The sequence below is a fragment of the Pan troglodytes genome, chromosome 18 (genome assembly GCF_028858775.2).
Source record: "Pan troglodytes isolate AG18354 chromosome 18, NHGRI_mPanTro3-v2.0_pri, whole genome shotgun sequence".
Classification (NCBI taxonomy): domain Eukaryota; kingdom Metazoa; phylum Chordata; class Mammalia; order Primates; family Hominidae; genus Pan; species Pan troglodytes.
Window position 1 is genome coordinate 22,293,849 of NC_072416.2, and position 23,860 is coordinate 22,317,708.

The 23,860-nt window shown below is 47.6% G+C and overlaps 1 protein-coding gene across 9 annotated transcripts in view; it reads left to right on the forward strand.

The window, feature by feature from the left end:
- Window positions 1-23,860, forward strand: part of VPS35L (VPS35 endosomal protein sorting factor like) — a 150,176-nt gene that overhangs the window by 113,896 nt on the left and 12,420 nt on the right. For all 9 annotated transcript variants that reach the window (XR_010152569.1, XR_008539754.1, XR_008539756.1 and 6 more), the window contains exons 28-29: window positions 11,753-11,918; window positions 20,867-20,985. Coding sequence is in view for 5 of the 9 variants with exons in the window: in XM_016929579.4 (XP_016785068.2) it covers window positions 11,753-11,918; window positions 20,867-20,985 (285 nt within the window). In the remaining 4 variants the exon portion in view is untranslated. The remainder of the gene's footprint in view (window positions 1-11,752; window positions 11,919-20,866; window positions 20,986-23,860) is intronic.

The window sequence follows — 23,860 nt, forward strand, 5'->3', positions numbered from 1 at the left end:
ATAAAATGAGGATAAGAACTGTCACTTCTGGGTTGCCATGAATATTAAGTTAGTGAGTACTCACAAGGTCAGAACCATGCCTCTGCACATAGTAAACTTTCTAGAAAGCACTAGGAAGGTGGCGACAAAGTTCTTTTGATGGCAAATAACAGAAACTAAAGATAGCAGAAATTAAGAGGGGCATCGTTGGAAGGATGCTGGGTTTTTCCTGGGATGGAAGAGATGTACAGCCAGGCTTGAGTTGGAAAGAATGAGGCCACTCCCGGGACCCAGCAGGAGGAATTCCTGGACCCTCCCTAGCAAGGGTCCTTATAACTTGGAGTCCATCTACTCCCTGGGGGTCTGGCAGAGTGACATGAATTTGGATGAGGAAAATGACAGCTTTATTTTAACAAACCTCTGAGTGAAATTTACCTTTCACTCAATGATGAATTACAGGCAAAAAGCCACAGTAGTGGTAGCAGTAGCTGGGACTTTGTCACCAAAAGAAATCAACAGATATGTTCACATCACATTTCAGATGTGAAAGATATTTCAGAAGATTGTGTATGTTCTTCTTCCTTTCAAAGCACAGCAGTTATTAAGCCCATTGCTAGAGCTGTTAATGCATGCACAAAGAAGCAACAGATTACAGTATCACAGAAGCATTGAAAAAATATTTTGCCAGCTGTATTTTAGTGTAATTGGTTTGCTTTTTAGTCTTATGTGTTTTATTTGCTGCATTAAAAATAATATTCCAAGGGCTGGGCACCGTGGCTCATGCCTGTATCCCAGCACTTTGGGAGGTGGAGGTGGACAGATCACCTGAGGTCAGGAGTTTGAGACCAGCCTGGCCAACATGGCAAAACCCCACATCTACTAAAAGTACAAAAATTAGCTGGGCATGGTGGTGGGCACCTGCAATCCCAGCTACTTGGGAGGCTGAGGCAGGAGAATCGCTTGAACCCAGGAGGCGGAGGTTGCAGTGAGCCGAGATTGCACCACCGCACTCCAGCCTGGACAACAGAGCAAGACTCCATCTCAAAAAAAAAAAAATGTATTCCAAGGGCCAGGCACGATGGCTCACTCCAGTAATCCCAACACTTTGGGAGGCTGAAGCAGGTGGGTCACCTGAGGTCAGGTGTTCGAGACCAGCCTGGCCAACATGGTAAAACCCCGTCTCTACTAAAAATACAAAAATTAGCCAGGAGTGGTGGCAGGCACCTGTAATCTCAGCTACCAGGGAGGCTGTGGCAGGAGAATCGCTTGAACCTGGGAGGTAGAGATTGTAGTGAGCCAAGATTGTGCCACTGTACTCCAGCCTGGGCAACAGAGCAAGACTCCATCTCAAAAAAAAATAAAAATAGTATTCCATGGAGTGTATAGGCTTCACTTGGCTGCCGCAGGGTGCATGGCACAGAACAGATTAAGCACCACTGGTAGAGTTAATGTGCGTGGGAATCTCAGACCCTTGTTAAAATGCAGATTCCCGGGGCCCCTCCCAGAGTCTCACTCAGTAGGTTGAAATAGGCTCACAAATCAGCATTTTTAAAATCATCTGATTGTTTTATTTTGAGAAGGGGTCTTGCTGTATGCCTAGGCTGAGCTCCTGGGCTAAAGTGATCCTCCTGCCTCAGCCTCCCAAGTAGCTGGGCCAACAGGCATGTGCCAGCCACCACGCCTGGCTAATTTTTTTAAAATGTTTTATAGAGGTACATTCTCACTACATTTCCCAGGCTGGTCTTGAACTCCTGGCCTCAAGCAATCCTCCTCCCTCACCCTCCCCAGTACCTGGGATTACAGGTGGGATCAACCATGTTTGGCAAATGGGCATTTTTAAAAGCCCCCTTCAGTGATTCAGGGGTAAGTGGTCCTAGGACCATATTTGAGAAACATCACCCTGAACTTGAGCCATAAAAGTGCCTGAGCTCCAGTGGATCCAGGTTCCTTTTTGGGGTGATGATATGTTCCAAAATTGACTGTATTGATGATCGCACAACTCTGTGAATATCCTGACAATCACTGAATTGTACATTTTAGCAGGTATACTGTTTGGCATGTGAATTATATCTCAGTAAAGCTGAGAAAACAGAAAGTGACTCAGCTTCTGACTCTCCCTGTTCAGATTCCAAGTCCTCAGACAGAGGGGAGCAAGGTCAGGAGGCCAGGCTCAAGGACTGCAGTCATGGCTTCAGGATGGGGGCCCCTTGTTGTCCTGCAGGGAGGATAGGCGGCACCCCAAGATGGGGCAGCGTGCACTGGCATTTTCTAGAGCCCCTTCACTTGACACTTGATGTCACTGTTTTCAGATCTCCATATTAGTACTCTGTAAGTTTCTCTCTTTGGGTAAGCTAGTTATTTATCAAGTGAGAAGGCAAAAGAAAAAAAATCAGGGTTTTGAATTAAGCAGTTGGTAAAAGTGAGAAGGCAAAAGAAAAAAATCAGGGTTTTGAATTAAGCAGTTGGTAAAAGTCATTGTTTATTGATTAATCGGGATGCATTCAGCATCTGCAGGTTAAAAATCACTGGAGGCTTTTTGAAAAGCCTTCTCAGATTCAGAAGCTTCTGTTCAGTCCTGACCTGAAGAGTTCATAGCGCTGAGACTTTGGGAAAGTTTTACAACTCCTCAGAGCTTCAGTTGTCACCTTTCTGAGGTGTCATCACAGTGCCCACCTCAAATGACTCCTGTGAGGGTTAAATGAAATGATAGCTGGGAAAGTGCTTTGTAAACCTGAAACTCTGTCCCTGGGATTACAGATTGATGTCTGGAGGGCAGATCCAGCCGGTAGACATGTAGACACTTGCTGGCTATGTCCTGATGGAGAACATTTGGAATGAGTTTCCTACATTTAAAAATTGGTAGATCACAGAAAATCCCAGATTTGCATCTCCCCTTGAAAAATCAGGTCCTATCACGTGGGGCCCGCATCCTGCGACCTGGCCAGTTGGCTGCAGCTGGGTACCAGCTGCCCTGTGCAGGCGGCGTATGCCTTTCTCTCCAGTTTTCCTGGGTACCTCTGGACCCATTAACCCCATTTCTGTTGTCCACTTGGCCCCTTAGGCATTTGTGGAAAGAGCTCCTGCTCTCAACAGATTCATTATTCCTTGAACAGATTTGAGTTATTTATTCCTTGAACAGATTTATTATTCCTTGAACAGATTTGCGTTATTATTCCTTGAACAGATTTGAGTTATTTTTCCTTGTAGCATTGCATGTGTTTTAGCTGGGGTTTAGTAATGATATGAGACAAAGAATAGCTGCAGTTCACGACGCCTCACTAGGTGCCCCATGCCTTGCTAACGCCACTCATTAATACTCACTTCCTGGGAGTCCTCCACCCAAGCCCCCCAAGGTAGGAATCATTGCACCTTTTTCACTCATGAAACCTGAGCCAGAGGGCCCTTGCAATATGCCTGAGGTCACAAAGCTTATAAGTAGCAGAGCTGGGATTTGAACCGAGGGCTGCGCTATTCCAGAGCCTGTCCTGCATGACCGAAGCCGGAAACGTTTGCAGTGTGCCTTATTTGCTCAAGTTCATTGAGCACTAGCAACCCTATATCTCTCCTTGTGGGACGCAGCATTAGTAACTACTCACAGATGCTACAGGATGTTTATCCTGAATAGCCAGGGCTAAGAGCTGAATAAACTCTCAGGTGATGGGATGCGCCACACCTGAGCCATGCCCATTATGAGTAGATCTAGCATTAACAAGACTCCCACATCTCACTTCTACCTGGTTCAGTTTTTTTTCTTTTTTTTTTTTTTGGAGAATCTTCCTCTGTCACCCAGGCTGGATGGAATGCAGTGCGCGATCTCGGCTCACTGCAACCTCTGCCTCCTGGGTTAAAGCAATTCTCGTGCCTCAGTCTCCCAAGTAGTTGAGACTACAGGCGCCCACCACCACACCTGGCTAATTTTTTTTTGTCTTTTTAGTAGAGAGGGATTTCATCATGTTGGCCAGGCTGGTCTCGAACTCCTGAGCTCAAGTGATCTGCCTGCCTTGGCCTCCCAAAGTGCTGGGATTTGTGCTGGGATTACAGACATGAGCCTCTGCGTGCAGCCTACTCAGTTCAAATTATTTGTTACCTTTCAGGTCACAGCTTTTATTTTAGTTTTATTGTATTGAGGCGAGAACACTTAAGGTGAGATCTACCCTCTTAACCGGTTTTTACGTGCACAATACATTACTGTTGACATAGAAACTGTGCTGTGTAGCAGATCTCTAGAGCTTATTCATAACTGAAACTGTCCATTGGTTAGTAATTCTTCATTCCCCTACCCCCACCCCCTGCAACCACCATTCTACTCTCTGATTCTATGAATCTATTTTAGATACTTTCTTTATATGTGGACTCATGCAATATTTGTCTTCCTGCAACTGGCTTATTTCACATAGTTTAATGCTTTCCAGGGTCATCCATGTTGTTGCATATGGCAGAATTTCCTTCTTTTTTAAGGCTGAATAATATTCCATTGTGCATATGTATAATGTTTTCTTTTCTTTTCTTTTTTTTTTTTTTTTTTTTTTTGAGACAGGATCTCACTCTGTTATCCAGGCTGGAGTGCAGTGGCATGATCACACTAGCGGCATCAACCTTGACCTCCTGGGCTCAAATATTGTCCCAACTCAGCTTCTTTGAATAGTTGGGACCACATGGGCAAGCCACCAGGCCCATCTAATTTTTGAGTTTTGTGGCGACAAGGTCTCACTATTTTTCCCAGGCTGGTCTTGAACGCCAAGGCTCAAGTGCTCCTCCAGCCTTGACTTCCCAAAGTGCTGGTGTTACAGGTGTGAGTCACTGCACCCAGTCTTTTTTTTTTTTTTTTTTTTTTTTGAGTCTTGCTCTGTTGCCCATTCTGGAGTGCAGTAGTACAATCATAGCTCACTGCAGCATGAGCCACTGCACCCAGCTACCTCATTTTTTGTTAGCAATTTATCTGTCAATGGACATATAGATTGTTTCCACATCTGAGCTCTTGTGAATAATGCTGCAATGAGCACGGGAGTGTAGGTATCTCCTCAAGATCCTGATTTCAATTTGTTTGGATATGTACCCAGAAGTAGCATTGCTGGGTCATGTGGTAGCTCTATTTTTAATTTTTTTAGGAAACTCCATACTGTTTTTGTTTTTGTTTTGTTTTGTTTTGTTTTTGAGACAGGTCACCCAGGCTGGAGTGCAGTATTGCAGTCTCGGCTCACTGTAACCTCTGCCTCTCCAGTTCAAGTGATTTTCCTGCCTCAGCCTCCCGAGTAGCTGGAATTACAGGCGTGTGCCACCACGCCCAGCTAATTTTTGTTTTTTTAGTAGAGACAATGTTTCACCATGTTGGCCAGGCTGGTCTCAAACTCCTGACCTCAGGTGCTCAGCCCCCCTCCACCTCCCAAAGTGCTGAGATTACAGGCATGAGCCACTGCACCCGGTCCCCATACTGTTTTTCATGGGGATTGCACTGTTTTGCTTTCCTACCCACAGTATGCAAGGTTTTCTTAAAGGATGGGTTTGAAAGTTTGATTTATTTTATTTGTTTAGAAAAGATAGGAACCACCAGGCACGGCTGCTCATACCTGTAATCCCAGCACTTTAGGAGGCCACGGTGGGTGGATCACCTGAAGTCAGGAGTTCGAGACCAGCCTGGCAAATGTAGCAAAACCCCATTTTTACTAAAAATACAAAAGTCAGCTGTGTATGGTGGCATGCGCCCATAATCCCAGCTGCTCAGGAGGCTGAGGCAGGAGAATCATTTGAACCCAGGAGATGGAGGTTGTAGTGAGCCAAGATTATGCCATTGCACTCCAGCCTGGGTGACAAGAGCAAAACTCTGACTCAAAAAACACACACACAAAAAGAAAGGATAGAAACCATTTGATACCAGATCAAGTCCCTGGTCCAATTTATTGATTCTTACAAATGTGGGAGTAAACAGTCCCCAGGGTGGCCCTCTCTCCCCTGCAGACAGAGAACTTTTTGGAGCATGTCGAAATGTTCTGCTTTAGCATCAGTAGTCGTCAGCCTAGTCAGGGACTAGTTTGTGGAATAATCTTCCCTATATAATCAAACTGGCTCATTTCATGTAACAACGTGGTAAGACAAAGTAGACTTGACTGAACAAGTTCAGTGTCACAGTTTTGAGGCCTAGTTTTGATACAGTTGCAATTTGCAGGAAATGAAAATGCTACTACCATCAGTTTTGTAGCACTAACGATCTCGGATCCAGCAGGGAGATGTCTTTTCTCCTTCTTATCCTGGAGAAAAGGTCCAGCCATAAACACAGCAAGTTGTCCAGGTCTATGTTTCATCATTCCGTCTATTCCACAAACATTTGTCGATCCAGGAATTAAGGAGTGAGCAAGAGAAGCATACCCCAACTCAGGAGGACAGACTTCATGTTAAACAAATAAGTACACATTTAACTACAATTGCACAAAGCGCCATAAAGAACTACAGAAGCCAACTACAGTTGGCACTGGTCCACCAAGAGGCTGATGACTACTGATTAGTGCTGGAAAACTGATGGTATTAGTAATAACACTTCTGGCTTCTCAGGAGGCTGAGGCGGAAGGATTGCTTGAGGCCAGGAGTTTGAGACCAGCCTGGGCAACATAGCAAGACCTCATCTCAAAAGAAAAAGTTTTCTTTTTTTCTTTTTTTTTTTTTTTGAGATGGAGTCATGCTCTGTCACCAAGGCTAGAATGCAGCGGTGTGATCTCGGTTCACTATAACCTCCGCCTGCTAGGTTCAAGCGATTCTCTTGCCTCCGCCTCCCGAGCAGCTGGGATTATAGGCACCTGCCACCGTGCCTGGCTAATTTTATTTATTTATTTATTTATTTATTTGTATTTTTAGTAGAGATGGGGTTTCACCATCTTGGCCAGGCTGATCTTGAACTCCTGACCTCGTGATCCACCTGCCTTGGCCTCCCAGAGTGCTGGAATTACAGGCGTGAGCCATGCGTCCAGCAAAAAAAGTTTTTAAATGAACCATAGAGACCTCTCAGAGGTCCAGATTTGGGGGACGGGGTCAGATAATCAGGAGAGTTCCCGAAGAAAGTGCCATTTGAGCTGTGATCTGAAGGAACACTAGTAAGTAGTCAGCTAGGCACAGATGGGGAGAGGAGAGGGCATTCTGGGCCGAGGACACAGCGTGGGTGAAATCCTGGAGGTGGGAAGCAGCACTGTGCTCCAGAGGGACTGGAGGAGAGCCAGAGTGACTGGCACATCAAGAGGGCACAGGGGACGCCCGAGCTGCTGGTGAGACAGACAGGACTGAGAGAAACAGCAAGCTGGTCCCTGACAGCTTCCCGTCAAGTGGTGATCTGTCTCCCTTCGTCCTCCCCTGCCCTCCCACTATCTCTGTTTTCCCCAGTGCCCTTTCTTTCCTTTCCCTGTTCTTCCTTTTGGAAGAACATACGAGCTCACCTGTGTTCTGGTTCCTTTTCTAAACGGCTTTATGATTACTTAACCAACCTTATAACCATGGACCAGCCAACATTTCACAAATACTCAAAACAAGCCTGTTATTATCACCCTCGTTTCACAGAAGTGGAAACTGGGGTGCAGAAAGATGAAGGGTCAGCAGCTGGTCAGTGACGAGCCAGGGTCCAAGGCCAGGATGTCTGCCCAGCCGCCATGCTCACTGCCTTTCATCTTGGTTCTCCTAGGAAGAGTTAGTTACTTCTAGGGTATTATTAGATTGGTGCAAAAGTAATTGTGGGTTTTGCCATTGAAAATAATTACTTCTACACCAACCTAATACTTTTTTCCCAAGGGGTTTAGTAGAAGGATTCCTGCAGACCAGAAACCCAGAGGGATATTGCTGATGTGGTAGGTGTTGGGCCAGCAGGGAGAGAGGTCTGAGCCCCTGCCAGGTGCTACCTGGGAGCCACTTTGTCAGCATTTGTTTGTTCTACTTGGGAGGCAGCCCTGCCAGGGACACTTGGGGACACCTTTTCCCACTGGAAGCGCCATCTGAATCCAGAACCGTTTTCTTTGTCTTAAGAAAAAAAAAAAAAATCTGTGTCTGCCTTACTTCAGCTGTTGGCACTGAACCATCTGTACATTTTTTTTTTTTTTTTTTGAGAGGAGTCTCGCTCTGTTGCCCAGGCTGGAGCGCAGTGGCGCGATCTCGGCTCACTGCAACCTCTGCCTCCCAGGTTCAAGCAATTCTCCTGCCTCAGCCTCCCGAGTAGCTGGGATTACAGGCGCGTGCCACCATGCCCAGCTAATTTTTGTATTTTTAGTATAGATGGGGTTTCACCATGTTGGCCAGGCTGGTTTCAAACTCCTGACCTCAAGCAGTCCACCCGCCTTGGCCTCCCAAGGTGCTGAGATTACAGGCTTGAGCCACCACACCCAGCCCATCAGTACAATTAAAAAAAAAAAAAGTTACAACCACTGAAGCATGGATGTCACATGGGAAACTTTGTCCATGTACAGAAGGTTGGAAATAGTCTCCCAGCTCTTCGGTTGTGAGCAAAAGCTCACGGAAATGGCTCACTACAAACCTTTACGTCTCCACTGGCCCTTGTACCACCTTTTTGATAGTGTGTTGCGTGGTCTGTCACAAGACTTATGCATTTGTGTTGAAATGAAGTTGCTGGAACATTCAGATTGTTGTCTATTCCCAAGGCAGATCCTTAAATAAAATATATTTTTGGACAGCCACATAGCAGAACCGAATAGCCTAGTTAAAAACAGCTGTTAGCAAAAGAAGGCTGGGGGGGCGGGGGCGGGGGGGGGGGCGGGGGGGCGGGGAGGTTCCCAGCTGAAACCAGCTCTGAGTGGAAAGCAGATCATGGCATGGGCAATTTTGATGTGTGTAGTTTGTGGATGTCAGACTTTTGAGCATCTTGTATTCTCATTCTTGCCAGTATCATAAGAGCAATTCTTTTTTTCTTTTTGTAAGATGTTCTCACTCTGTCACCCAGGCTGGAGTGCAGTGGTGCCATCATAGCTTTCTGTAGCTGAGACCACAGGTGCACACCACCACACGTGGCTAATTTTTTTTTGTAGAAACAATATTTGTTATGTTGCCCAGGTTAAGAACAATTATTTATTTATTTATTTATTTATTTTTTTGGAGACAGAGTCTTGCACTGTCACCTGGGCTGGAGTGCAGTAGTGTGATCTCTGCTCGCTCATCCTCCACCTCCTGGGTTCAAGCAATTCTCCTGCCTCAGCCTCCTGAGTAGCTGGGATTACAGGCGCACACTACCACACCCAGCTAATTTTTGCATTTTTAGTAGAGACGGGGTTTCACCATGTTGGCCAGGCTGGTCTCAAACTCCTGACCTCAAGGGATCTGCCCATCTCGGCCTTCTGAAGTGCTGGGATTACAGGCGTGAGCCACCGCTATCTAGCCCAGGCTAAGAGCAATTCTTACAGATATTAACAGCTTGTACAAAACAACCCACACCCCTCCACAATTGTCCTCACCCACTTGAAAGTATGACTGCAATATGTACACACATTCACGTTGGATATAATGGCAATGCTGCTCATACTCCATACTTGTATTCTAAGTAGCTGACTGCATGTATGCCTCCCCCGTTCACAAGTTCTATAAAGTCAGAGACGCTTGGTTTATCTGCAGAGAGGCAGTGTGAATCTGGTACCAGTAGTTAGAAATGTCCACTCTGGAGCCAAACTCCTGGGGCTTGAACCTTGGGTCCCCCATGTACCAACTGTGTGACCTTGGGCCACTTAACCTCTCAGTGGCTCATTTCCCATCTGCGAAATGGGGCTTCATCGTAGTATCACCCTGGAACATAGAAAAGCTATGGTAGCTGCTATTAATATTAGCTGTTGTTGTTTTCATAGCCACTTCAGTGCCTGACACATAGAAGGTACCCAAAAACTACAATCCATTCAATATTATTCACCCAATGCATGTCAGTGCCCAGCACTGTCCCAGGAGCCAGAGACAGGGCGGGATTGAATGTCATCAGGGACACCATCCACGTTGAATTCCTGGAGGCGCCATTAACAGAATACCGTGTGCAGCCAGCAGACCTGGCGGTGTATTGGCAAATGCAATAGATGAAGTGCCTGTCCTCCTGGAGGTTATAGGCTAGCATGAAACAGAGAGAACCAGGAAAACCATGAGATATTGTTGGGCAGCTCATTGAAGGAATACATAAGATCATTTCAGATAGTGAGAAGTGCTCTGTAAAAAACAACACAGAGGCTGGGCGCGGTGGCTCATGCCTTTAATCCCAGCAGTTCAGGAGGCCAAGGCAGGTGGATCGCTTGAGCCCAGGACCTCGAGACCAGCCTGGGCAACATGGCAAGACCTCATCTCTACAAAAAATAGAAATTCGCCAAGCGTGGTGGTATGTACCTGTAGTCCCAGCACCTCAGGAGGCTGAGGCGGAAGATCGCTTGAGTTCAGAGTCAAGGCTCCAGCGAGCTGTGATTGTGCCACTGTACTGTAGCCAGAGTGACAGAGTGAGACCCTGTCTCAGAACCCGCCCCCCCCCAAAAAACAGGATGATTTGTGATGAAGAGAGAGTAAGAGGGCTGCAGATGGAACGTCAGGGAAGGCCTCATTAAAGAGCTAATGTGTAAGATGAGAACTGCAGGCTACCAAGGGGCTGTCTGGCCAAGCCCTGGGGCACAGACTAGTCAGAGAGAACGTGCCTGGCTGGAGGCCAGCACCTGGACGTGTGTGCCAGCCCCTGGTGCCACTCTGTGCCCCTTTGTCCTACTGTGTGGGGGAGACTGGCCTCTGGGGACTGCCTCACCTATCCTTCCTCTAGCTCCCAATTTGTTCAGCCAGTAGGAGGCAGCAGCATGATGCAGGGCAGGAGGAAAGCGAGGCTGGGGTATTTCTCCCCCATTCCTCCTGGGCCATGTTTTGGCGATGGCTTTGTTCCTGCAAGCAAGACTACATCTTGGGCTAGATGGCCTCTTGCCTCTGCAGGTTCCAATCATGCTGTTCCCCCTGCCGCTGCGGGTTCCAGTCGTGCTGTTCTCCCCACCTTAATGTGGCTGGGGTAAGGGAAGGGGACCCGCATGGGGTGGGCTAGCAAGGCCATGGAGGGGGCTGGCCGTGCAGAGCTTCTGCACAGAGTGAGAAGTCTGGAGAGCTTTCAGCAGGGCATCCCCAGACTCACATACACCTTTTTGGAATGGAATTGAAGCTGCTTACTTTTTTACACCCCAAAACTTTTTATAGATTCAGTTTAGCATCTGAGAAACACTGTTTGCTATAAACTCTGTGACTGTCTCTCAGGTTTTGCCTCTCCCAAGAGAGCGTCCTCCATTTGGCTGTTACCGTTGTTGAGCATCCCAAAGAGCGAGGCTCTATTTAAAGTCACTGCCTCGAGTGGTGGCAGGGATCATCTGGGGGCTCACCCAGCGTAGGTGGCTTCTACCATTCCATCTGCTACGATACCCGCGATCTTGCTTTTGTGGTTGGAACAGGGCTTCCTTTTTTTTAACTCCCACCACCCACAGAAAAATAAGAGTGTAATTTTGGAAACAGGCCATTAAGCTGACAGGTAACTTTGCCTTCTCCTTTTTGGGATCCAAAAAGGGATTCTCAAAGCTCGTTTGCCCAGACAGGAGCGTGTTGATTCGTGGGAATCACGTTTTGTCATTTTCCTCTGTATTGTTTAACCAGGCTTGTGAGTGGGTCTTGCCTTTGTTCAGTAACTGACAACGTTAATTTCTCTACAGCTGCTGCGGGAGGATCTGGGTTTCTGTGTTGATTTTCTTTTTCCCTCCCCGCTTCATCTTTGGGATTATTTATCCTTTTTTTGGCTCTCTGCTAGGATCATCCTGAACACGGGGTCCTGTTTCTTGTTCGAGAGCTTCTCAACGTGATCCAGGACTACACCTGGGAGGACAACAGCGATGAGAAAATCCGCATCTACACCTGCGTCCTGCATCTCCTCTCTGCCATGAGCCAGGAGACGTACCTTTACCACATAGACAAAGGTAGCAGAGCCTCCCCCACCAAACCATGCTCCGCGTGGATTTCATGAAAGGCAGACAGAATGCTTTCATTTTCTCTTTTATTTTTTCCTCCCTTGTATTTTAGCTTCCATGAACTTCTAGTCCAGGGTCTCACTGTATTTACCTGATCTAAGACTTACCTGGGGCAACTCTTAAGAGTACAGATTCTTGGGCCGGGGGCAGTGGCCCACGCCTGTAATCCCAGCACTTTGGGAGGCCAAGGCAGGCGGATCACCTGAGGTCAAGAGTTCGAGACCAGCCTGGCTAACAGAGCCAAACCCTGTCTCTACTAAAAATACAAAAATTAGCCAGGCCTGATGGTGCACCCCTGTAATCCCAGCTACTCGGGAGACTGAGGCAGGAGAATCGCTTGAACCTGGGAGGCAGAGGTTACAGTAAGCCAAGATGGCACCACTGTACTCCAGCCTGGGCAACAAGAGTGAAAACACCATCCCAAAAAGGAAAAAAAAGAGTACAGATTCTTCAGCCCCATCCTGCCCTTTATTGATTGATTGATTGATTGATTGATTGAGACAAGGTCTCACTCTGTCCCCCAGGCTGGAGTGCAGTGATGTGATCTCAGCCCACTGCAGCCTTTACAGCCCAGGCTGAAGCAGTCCTCCCACCTCAGCTTCCCAAGTAGCTGGGAATACAGGCATGTGCCACTGCTCCCAGATAATTTTTAAAAATTTTTTTTGAAGACGGGGTTTCACCATGTTACGCTGGTCTCAAATGCCTGGGCTCAAGCAATCTACCCGTCTCAGCCTCCCAAAGTGTTGGGATTATAACCATGAGCCACCACACCTGGCCTTCCCTTCTTGATTTGCATCTTTAACAAGCACCTGAGATCATGTTGAACATCAGACCAGTCTGGAGAAACAATGTTTAAAAAAATAATTATAATAATTTCAACTTCTATTTTAGATTTAGGAGGTATACGTGCAAGTTTGTGACAGGGGTATATTGTGCAATGCTGAGGTTTGGGGTGCAAATGAGATAGTACCCAATAGGTAGTTTTTCAGCCCCTGTCCCCTCCCCTTCCTCTTCCCTCTAGGGGTTTCCAGTGTCTGTTGTTTCCATCTTTATGCCCATGGGTACCCAATGCTTGGGGCCCACTTACAAGTGAGAACATGGCGGTAGTTAGTTTTCTGTTTCTGCACTAGTTCACTTAGGATAATGGCCTCCAGTTGCACCCATGTTGCCACAAAGACCATGATTTCGTTCTTTTTTAGGGCTGCATAGTATTCCATAGTGTGTATGTACCACATTTTCTTTATCCAATCCACTGTTGATGAGCATCTAAGTTGATGCTATGTTTTTGCTATTGCAAATAGTGCTGCAATGAACATACGTGTGCATGTGTCCTTTCAGTAGAATGATTTATTTTCCTTTGGGTATATACCCAGTAATGGGATTGCTGGGTCAAATGGTAGTTCTGTTTTCAATTCTTTGAGAAATCTCCAAAACTGCTTTCCACAGTGGCTGAACTAATTTGCATTTCCACTGACAGAGTGTTAAGTGTTCTCTTTTCAGAGGAACCCTCTTTTGGATCAGTGTGCTACACAATAAACTGGAACAATGGCTAAATATACACATGCATGAGCTTCGTGCCAGGCCTGTTCCTTACCACAGTCTCAGGAAGGACCCTGGTGTGGGTGTTTGCAACTGCTCCTCAGATGATGCCAAGGCTCAGCAGCCCTTGTCTGGGTGCTCTGGAGGAAGGAGGTGGCCTTGATCACCTGCTACCAGACATTTTGAACTTGCTAGTACAAGTTGGGAGCAGCCTCATCGTGTCCTGGACTTACCACAGGACATCCCAGTTCCAGGCCTTTTCCCACTGAGCCCAAGTATCCTCCTGCCTGGCGGACCCTCAGTTCTAATTTTTGGATTCCAAAAATTGGTCTTAATGTCAAAAGTGCTTTGGCCAGTAATTGTATACTTTACAGTTAAAAAACCAACTCTACACTTGCAAGTTGCAGTGAACACATTAGCAGTGCTTAAGGGATGGCCTGCCTTCTGTCATACCTCTCAGGCTTTCTCTAGCTGGGTCTGGGGACTGAGGATAAAGATGTAACTCAGGGAGGCTGGTTCATAGCAAGAATGATGGCGCCTACCCTGATCTGAGCACTTACTGCGTGCCAAGGACTACATCAGGCTCTACAGGCCTTTTCCCCTTAATCCTTAGCTTTACTATGAGGACAGGCATTCATGTCCCCATTTGATGTGTAAGCAAGAGGAGATCCAGAAAGACAATGTGATTTACTCCAGGGCTTCCGGTAGTTAGTGATGGAAGTGAAACTCACACCCAGAGCGGTGGGACATGCATTACACTGCTTTGTTGATTACAAAATAACAGTGTTGGCTGGGCACAGTGGCTTGTGCCTATAATCCCAGCACTTTGGGAGGCAGACGCAGGCGGATCACCTGAGGTCAGGAGTTCGAGGCTAGCCTGACCAACATGGCAAAACCTCATGTCTACTAAAAATACAAAAAAATTAGCCAGGCTGTTGGCAAGTGCCTATAATCCCAGCTACTTGGATGGCTGATGCAGGCGAATCGCTTGAGCTCAGGAGGCTGCAGTGAGCCAAGATCACACCACTGAACTCCAGCCTGGGTGACAGAGCAAGACTCCATCTCAAAAAAAAAAAAAAAAAGCAATGTTTTAATTAAAGTGTATTATATAACATATATGCAATAAACTATAGAGCTCAGTGAATTGTCACAAAGTGAACACTCCCAGGTAACCACAGTCCAGATCAAGAAATAGAACACTTCCTTCAGTCAGCATCACCACCCTACTCTCGAAGACACACCACTCTCTCTCCTGACTTCTAGCATTATTTATTAGTTTGCCACTTTCTGAATAAGTAAATGGAATGTTTTGCAAGCATTCTTTGGTATTTGGCTGCTTTAACTCAGCATGATGTCCAAGATTCATCTGTGTTGGTATGCAAAACTGTAGTTCACCTTTTGCATTGCTGTATAGTATTCCTTTGCGTGGATGTACCAAAATTGATTCATTCCTTCTGGATGGAAATTTGCATGTGGCCAGGTCCAGTTTGGGGCTATTATTATGAGTAATGCAGCTGTGAACATTCTTGCATGTATTTCTTGGTGTACATTCCCATTGGCTGTCTGCGTGGAGGTGGCATTGCTGGCTCATAGGATCTGCTTATATTCTACGTTGGAGGATACTGCTTCACAGTTTCCCAAAGGGTTAAACCAATTGACATTCCCACCAGGCACGAATGAGGCTTCCATTTGTTCAGTTGCTATGGTCATTCTTTTTCATGTCAGCTGTTCTAGGAGTGGAGTTTGCATTTCTCTGATGGCTGGCGAGGTTGAACACCCTTTCCTGTATTTCTTGGCGTCTTTGTTTCCTCTTTTGTGAAGTGAACATTGAAGGCTCTGAACAAGAGAGAAAGCTTTGAGGACCAGACAGAGACCTGGAAGTGAGGCTATCACAGGAGCATGCCCTGCCCTCTCCTCTCCCTCCTCTCCTTCCTCTCCCTTAAACAGATTCAGCCCATCCTTTCTCTGAACAAGGCCGCCAGTGAAGACGACTAGAGCCAGATTGGCAGCAGAGGGAGCGAGGCTATATTTGATAGGCAAGAGTGTAGTTTTCTAGCTTTTAAAGATGAAACCAGAAGGATGGATTTTCTTTTTCTTCTTCTTAGTCCAGCTGTGTTTACTTTGAATGTGCAACTGTGACCTGCCCGGCGTCTTGCTAGGAGACCCAGGGAATCACAGAGTCTCTGCAGGTTTTGGGGGCTCCTTTTTCCCTGTTCGCTTCCTCATTCTAGGGAGGCTTTTAGACGATGTTGACACAGCTTAGAACTTGGAAGAGAGGGATTAAATAATTTCTGCATTTTTGGAGGATGCCTTGGCCACTTTCTTCCCAGATTAAGAAAAAGAGAAGGCTCTGACATTGCCTGGAGCAATCCCTCCGGTGCTTTTACACAAGGTTACAAGAGAGCGTGCATGTTTGATGTAGAAGTGAAGAATAGTCTTGGATCCTCAATGTTTATGTATTTAGTATGCAGATAGAGTGTGTCTTTATTGGAAGAGTACAACTCAGGATGCTTCTGTGAAGCCAAGGCAGCCCTCCTCACTCTTCCACGTCACCTGCCAGGCCCTCAAAGCATTCGGGTTTGCAACTTGGGGTGGGACAGATGCAGAGATTGTGGGCTATTTTTAGTGGCCATTTGCAGGGGACATCATTTCTCCCCCTCGTGAGAGCCACGTCTGGACTTGAAGGCCCCCAATACACTCTGACTGACCAAATTACTTTTAATTCTCAAATGCGCCCTTTTCTCCTTCCCTCTATGACCACCAAGTGTTAGCATGGAAAATAAATTCCTCCCTTCTCACCCTTTTTCCCACTTTTGCTAGCGAATTCCACTTTTAGGACTCAGTCCAGGTCTCACTGATTCCAGAATACTGTCCCAAGCATAGATTTTAGGATCCCATGATCCCCTGTACTGCCCCCCTTCCTTGAGACCGGGAGGCGGAGGTTGCAGTGAGCCAAGATCATGCCACTGAACTCCAGCCTGGGCGACAGAGCAAGACTCCATCTCAAATACCTCTGCACACTATTGCAATTGCCTGTTTGTGTGTCTGTGTCTCCTCACAGACTGTGGGCTCTGTGTCTGTGAGGGTAGGGCCAGGTCAGCCTTGTCCCCCACTAGGTTCCCGCTCCTAGCCTAGAAGCTGGCATGAAGCAGGCCTTATTCAGTAGGTGTTGCATGTGTGTGTGAGTGGCCTGCTCTAAACACACCTCTGGCCCCTTGGGGTGGTTGGACCTTCCCTCTTCTCCATTGCTGGGCTGTTCAGAATCAAAGTGAACTCCAACCTGGAGGAAGACTGGGAATTTATGCAGGAACTATTCTGGTCCTCAGCAGCAGACATGAGAAATTCCTTCACCAGCTGCAGTTTTGCTGCCCTGCACAATCAGGTGGTGTTGAATGGCTGAAATGAATTCTTCTCGCTTCTTACAAGAGTAACTGCCGTCCCCCACTGGGGAGGTACAAGTCATGACACAGCAGCCAGAGCCGGCTTGGAAATTCTGAGATTGACTCCTGCGGTCCAGGGCCAGTAACTACCAACCTGGTGTCAGACGAGCAATCAGTCGCAAAGGAAACCTTGGGGAAGTATCCCAGCAGAGTCCCCATAAACGAGCAGTTTAAGATTGGATAAGAGATTCCTGTGATCAGAGAAGCTGGGGAACAAAGGAAACCAGTTGTTCTCCTTATTCTTAGGCAATATGCCTGCAACCTGCTTTCAAATGGTTCAGCCAAAAAAAAAAAAAATTATGTGTGTCTGTCCATCCTTGTAGAGACAACAAGCAAGAGAGCTTGCACAAAAGTAGCAAAATATTATCAATTGGTGATTCAAGAAGTAGGTGTTCATGGCTGGGCGCGGTGGCTCATGCCTGTAATTCCAGCACTTTGGGAGGCCAAGGCTGGAGGATCACTTGAGGTCAGGAGTTTGAGACCAGCCTGGCCAACATGGAGAAACCTCATCTCTACAAAAATACAAAATGTAGCCCTGCCTGCAGTGCAGTGGCGTGATCTCTGCTTGCTGCAACATCTGCCTCCTGGGCTCAAGTCATCCTCCCACCTCAGCCTCCCGAGTAGCTGGGATTACAGGCACACATCACCACATAGAGCTAATTTTTGTATTTTTATTAGAGTCAGGGTTTCACCATGTTGCCTAGGCTGCTCAAACTCCTGAGCTCAAGTGACCTACCTGCCTTGGCTTCCCAAAGTGCTGGGATTACAGGCGTGAGCCACTGTGCCTGGCCATCTCGTGCTGTTTGTCCCTCGTTTGTGCACAGGCCCTACTGTGCTTCTCATAAATATTGTCTCTTTTGAATTGTGTGTATCTGAGACAGTATCCTTCCTACTTGTTTCCTCAAGACAGTGATGAATGTTCTTTCAATGGGGCGAGAAAAGCACAACAAATCACATTCTAGCAGATAAGCTAAACTGGATGTGGTTTATTAAAGACATCCCTAAGCCACAAAACTGGATTAGCCGTGTGCACATGTGGCCGCGTGTACACAACCACACCCCGAGGCACAGGCATGGCTCTTGGTTTATGAGATATCCACGCACTCAGGACAGTGACCCAGATTGCAGGCCCGTGCCAGGTGAGAAGCAGCGAGTGCCGCCGCCGCACCGTCCCCCTTCCTGACCGCTGAGTGCTGTGTTGGCTCCAGAGCTCTCCCTTTAGCCTGGGGGTTCAGATGCTGAACTGGGCTCCCCAGACAGAGTGCTGCTTGTTCACAGCCAGTTATGCTCGGCCACATACAAGTCCCCATCTGGTAGCTGGAATGAAAGCAGCTGTAAGAGGATCCTGTGGAAAAGGTGTGTGAGCTCATGTGGGTGTGGAAGGAAAGAACTGGCTCTGTAGGCAGAGCTGGTGGTTTTGTTGTGAACTCTAGGGTTTGCAGCAGGCTGGCCCTAGCCAAAAAAGGAAGGAAGAAAACCACTGAAGTGTTCCCAGTAGGGACCAACTAAATACATTCTCTTCCATCGTACAGTGGGATACTACGCAGACATGACAACAAAGCAACAGAGCTGTACGCGTAGCGCCCCCTTACCCAGTGTCTCTTCTTTTTTTTTTTTTTTTTTTGAGATGGAGTCCCGCTCTGTCGCCAGGCTGGAGTGCAGGAGCGTGCCAGTAGCTGGGACTACAGGCGCGTGCCACCACGCCCAGCTAATTTTTGTATTTTTAGTAGAGACGGGGTTTCACCATGTTGGCCAGGATGGTCTTGATCTCTTGACCTCATGATCCACCTGCCTCAGCCTCCCAAAGTGCTGGGATTACAGGCGTGAGCCACTGTGCCCGGCGTTTTTTTTTGAGACAGAGTCTCGCTCAGTCACCCAGGCTGGAGTGCAGTGGCTCCATCTCGGCTCACTGCAACTTCTGCCTCCCACGTTCAAGCGATTCTCCTGCCTTAGCCTCCCAAGTAGCCGGGACTACAGGCGTGCACCACCATGCCCAGCTGATTTTTTGTATTTTTAGTAGAAACTGGGTTTCATCATGTTGGCCAGGCTGGTCTCAAACTCCTGACCTCAAGTGATCCACCCACCTCAGCCTCTCACAATGCTCAGATTCTAGGCGTTAGCCACAGTGCCCAGCCCCAGTTTCATTTTCTGCAGTTTCAGTTACCCCACAGTCAACCTGGTCCGAAAATATTAAGTGGAAAATCTCAGAAATAATTCATAAGTTTTAATTTGCACACTGTACTGAATAGGGTGATAAAATTTCACTTCGTCCCACCCGGGATATCCATCATCCCTTTGTCCAGCTTATCCACACTGATGCGACACTACCTACCCATTACTATATAGGAAAAAGCATAATGTATATAGGATTCAATACTGTCTGTGGTTTCAGGCACCCACTGAGGGTCTTGGAACGTATCCCCCAAGGATAAGGGGGCATTATTGTATGCTGATATAAAAATAGCACGAAGATTTATTTTATTTTGTTTATTTTGAGACAGGATCTTGCTGTGTTGCTCATACTAGAGTGCAGTCATGTGATCATAGCTCATTGCAGCCACCTACTCCTGGGCTCAAGCAGTCCTCCCACCTCAGCCTCCCAAGTATCTGGGACTACAGGCGTGAGCTACCAAACACAGCTAATTTTTTTTGGAAAGATGGTGTTTTGCTATGTTGCTCAGGCTGGTCTCAAACTCCTGGACTTAAGTGATCCTCCTGCCTCAGCCTCCCAGAGTGCTGGGATTATAGGTGTGAGCCACTGATCCCAGCCCCAAGATTTATCATTAAGTTAAAAAAACAAAGTATAAAGCAGCACAGAGTGTGGTGTCTCTTTCGTTGCCCAGATTATGCTCTGTGTGAAGTTCAGTTGAGAGGAAGGAGCGGGGAGGGAAGGAGGGAGGGAGGAGGAAGGGAGGAGGAACTCAGACTCAGGCTGTCCTTGGCTGGGCCTGTCTTACTCTAGGCAGTGGTTGTCACAGGATGAGACCCAGCAAACAGTGGAGGAGCTTTTGGCAAGAGACATTATCAAAGGGATTTACACTTCTAGAGTAGTTGAAATAGAAAATCTCTGCAGTCCTTCCAAAGCCAGGTTTGAGGAGAGGGTGACAGGGCAGGCAGCTGGATGCGGTAGCTAAGAGTGTGAGCTCTGGAATCAGACTTCCTGGTTTAGGATCCCAGCTAGGACCACCTCTGAGCCTCATCTCCCTAAAAGGGAGATATTAATATCATCTCTTGGCTGGGCTGGTGGCTCACACCTGTAATCCCAGCACTTTGGGAGGCCAAGGCACTTGAGGTCAGGAGTTCGAGACCAGCTTGGCCAGCATGGTGAAACCCCGTCTCTATTAAAAATAAAAGAATAAATTAAAAAAATAGCCAGGCGTGCTGGCAGGTGCCTGTAATTCCAGCTACTCAGGAGGCTGAGGCAGGAGGACTGCTTGAGCCTTGAGGCGGAGGTTGCAGTGAGCCAAGATCGTGCCACTGCACTCCAGCCTGGGTGACAGAGAGAGACTCTGTCTCAAGAAAAAAAAAAAAAAAGAAAAGAAAAGAAAAGAAAAATCATCTCTTCACATACTGGTTGTGGGGGATTCTGCAATAAGGCAGTGAAAGCCCTAGCCCAGTGCCTGGCAGCTGCTGTGATGATCATTATTATTATTAATGTCACCCCCGCTCCTCGCCACACACACATGGGCTGGAGGGGTGACTTCCACACCACTGGCTTAGACTGTCCTGCAGGCTGGGTGTTTTCTTTGTGATTCCCAAGGCCCCAGGCCCAGTGGGAAATTTCCACCACTTCCATGTGCCCTGCCACGACTTCCTGCCATCTGCTGACACGGTGTGACATGATAACGCGGCTGCCTCTCCCTGGCCAGCATGGCCGCGGGGCTTGGGTCTGTCTCACTGTTCTTGTTTGTTCAACAGTGGACTCCAACGACAGCCTCTACGGGGGAGACTCCAAGTTCCTGGCAGAAAACAACAAGCTGTGTGAGACGGTGATGGCTCAGATCCTAGAGCATCTGAAAACCCTGGCCAAGGACGAGGTGGGTGCCCTCTGCTGTCCTCCACCCGCCCCTTGCTCTGAAAGCACAAGTTTCCAGGGTGGTTCAACGTTGGTTCATTCTAGAAAGGAAACTATGTCATGTGAGTAATGTGTTTATGTGCAAACCACTTCTCCATTGCTTTGGGGCCTTCGCTCCTGCTGTTTTCTCTGCCTGGACTGCGCCTCCCCCAGGGCTTCCCCTGGCTGTTCCTTCTCGTCATTGAAATCTCAGCTCAAAGGACCTCCTCAGGCCTTCCCGGACTCTGTCTCAAGGAGCCACCACCACCTGCATGCCTCTGCCCGATTGTCCCTGTAGCGCCTGTTCAGTCACCGTCTGAAATGTTCTGTTTGTCTGTCCATCCCTCAGCTCCCTGACTAGAATGTAAGCTCCATGGGAGCAGGGACCTGGTGAGTCTTTTTTTTTTTTTTTTTTTTTTTTTTGAGACAGTCTCACACTATTGCCTGGGCTGGAGTGCAGTGGCATAATCTCGGCTCACTGCAACCTCCGCCTCCTGGGTTCAGGCGATTCTCCTGCCTCAGCCTCCCGAGTAGCTGGGATTACAGGTGCCCGCCACCACACCTGGCTTATTTTTTGTATTTTTTTAGTAGAGATGGGGTTTCACTATGTTGGCCAGGCTGGTCTTGAACTCCTGACCCTGTGATCCGCCTACCTCGGCCTCCCAAAGTGCTGGGATTATAGGCGTGAGCCACTGCATCCGGCCTGGACCTGGTGAGTCTTGAAGACCTGCCTGTGTCTGAATGACAAGACAGGGACTCTGGGACCCCCGGTAACTCTCTGCACCACCCCACGTCTCATGCAGAGCCCGGCCTGTGGCAGATGCTCCATCAGTTCATGGTGAATCCCTGATAGCGTGGGATTGCTATACCTGGGCTCTTTCAGTGCCCACAGCAGCCCTGTGAGATGTAGATGCTGTGTTTATTTCCATTGAATGGGGAGGGAAACTGAGGCTCAGAGAGGGTTATTCAGAGCCGTTGATATTTCCTCTGGCTGTGATGAAACAGCAGAGATTCTAACCCAGATTCCCAAACCTGAACTCTGCACTGCTACATTGCCCTCCTCAACCAAGGCCTTTCCACTTCACTTTTCTTTTTATTTTTTTTGAGACGGAGTTTCGCTCTTGTTGCCCAGGCTGGAGTGCAATGGCACGATCTTAGCTCACTGCAACCTCCACCTCCCAGGTTCAAGTGATTCTCCTGCCTCAGCCTCCCAAGTAGCTGGGATTCAGGCGCCCGCCACCACACCTGGCTAATTTTTGTGTTTTTAGTAGAGATGGGGTTTCACCATATTAGCCAGGCTGGTCTTGAATTCCTGAGCTCAAGTGATCCGCCCGCCTCGGCCTCCCAAAGTGCTGGGATTACAGGCATGAGCTATTGCGCCCGGCCAATATATACCCATTCTGTCCAGGGTGTTCAAGCGTGTGTTTGAGAGAGTAGGATTTTTTCTGGCCTCCAAGTTCAGGGGCACTGCCCGAAGGGCTGGCCTTAGGGTTAGTAGTTGAAAGGGCAGAGACCTACATACCCAGCAGTTGCAGAAATGCTGCAGCCCTGGGGGCCTGTAGCACCTTCTGTAGGGAGGGAGGGTATGTGACTGTGTCCTACTGACCTTGGGGACCCCGAGCTGCAGTACCAGAACTCTGAGCAAGTTAGTGCCTGGAGGGCTCTTGGTTATTTGTGGAAAGAGTGGCATTGGAACCCCAGTTTCTTCTTCAGGAAAATTGGTTTATCAAACCCATGAGTATCAGACGAGGCAACTCTCCTAGAAGGATTGATACCAGAGGCTGGGAAGGGTATGTGGATGTGTGTGTTGCGGGGGGGCAGGGGAGGGCAATGAAGAGAGGTTGGTTAATGGGTACAAAGATAGATACAGTTAGAAGGAACAGGCCAGGCACAATGCCTCAGACCTGTAATCCCAACATTTTGGGAGGCCCAGGTGGGAGGATTAGTTGAGGCTAGGCGTTTGAGACCAGCTTGGGTAACATAGTAAGATCCTGTCTCTATTAAAAAAAAAATTAAAAATTAGGCCAGGTACGGTGACTCACGCCTGTAATCCCAGCACTTTGGGAGGCTGAGGTGGGCGGATCACTTGAGGCCAGGAGTTTGAGACCAGCCTGGCCAACATGGCAAAATCCCACCTCTACAAAAAATACAGAAAAAATTAGTTGGGCGTGGTGGTGTGTGCCTGTAGTCCCAGCTACTCGGGAGGCTGAGGCAGAAGAATCGCTTAAACCCGGGAGGCAGAGGTTGCCGTGAGCCCAGATCATGTCACTGCACTCCAGCCTGGGCGACAGAGTGAGACTCCATCTCAAAAAAAAATTTTAAATTAGCTGGGCATGGTGGTGAGTGCCTGTAGTCCCAGCTACTGGAGAGGCTGAGGCGGGAATTCAAGGCTGCGGCGGGAATTTGAGGCTGCAGTGAGCTGTGATCATGCCACTGCACTCCAGCCTAGGCAACAGAGCAAGACCCTGTCTCCAAAAAAAAGAAAAAAAAAGAAAAGAAAAAAGAAAAAAGGGGGAATAAAAGGGAATAAGTTCTAATGTTCAATAGCAGAGCAGAGTAACTACAGTTAACAACAGTGTATTATACATTTCAAAATAGCTATAAGAGAAGACTTGAAATGTTCCGTACACATAGAAATGATAAATGCTTAGGCAACAGACACCCCAAATACCCTGGCACAATCATTGTATATTCTAGGCATGTAACAAAATACCACATGTACCTCATAAATACACACAAATATTATGTATCAATAATTTTTAAATGTTGCATATCTGAGGCTCATGAATCAAGATGAGAAAATAAAACCCTAAATACACATTGTTTTAAAAGACCTTTTACAAACATGCACAAACACT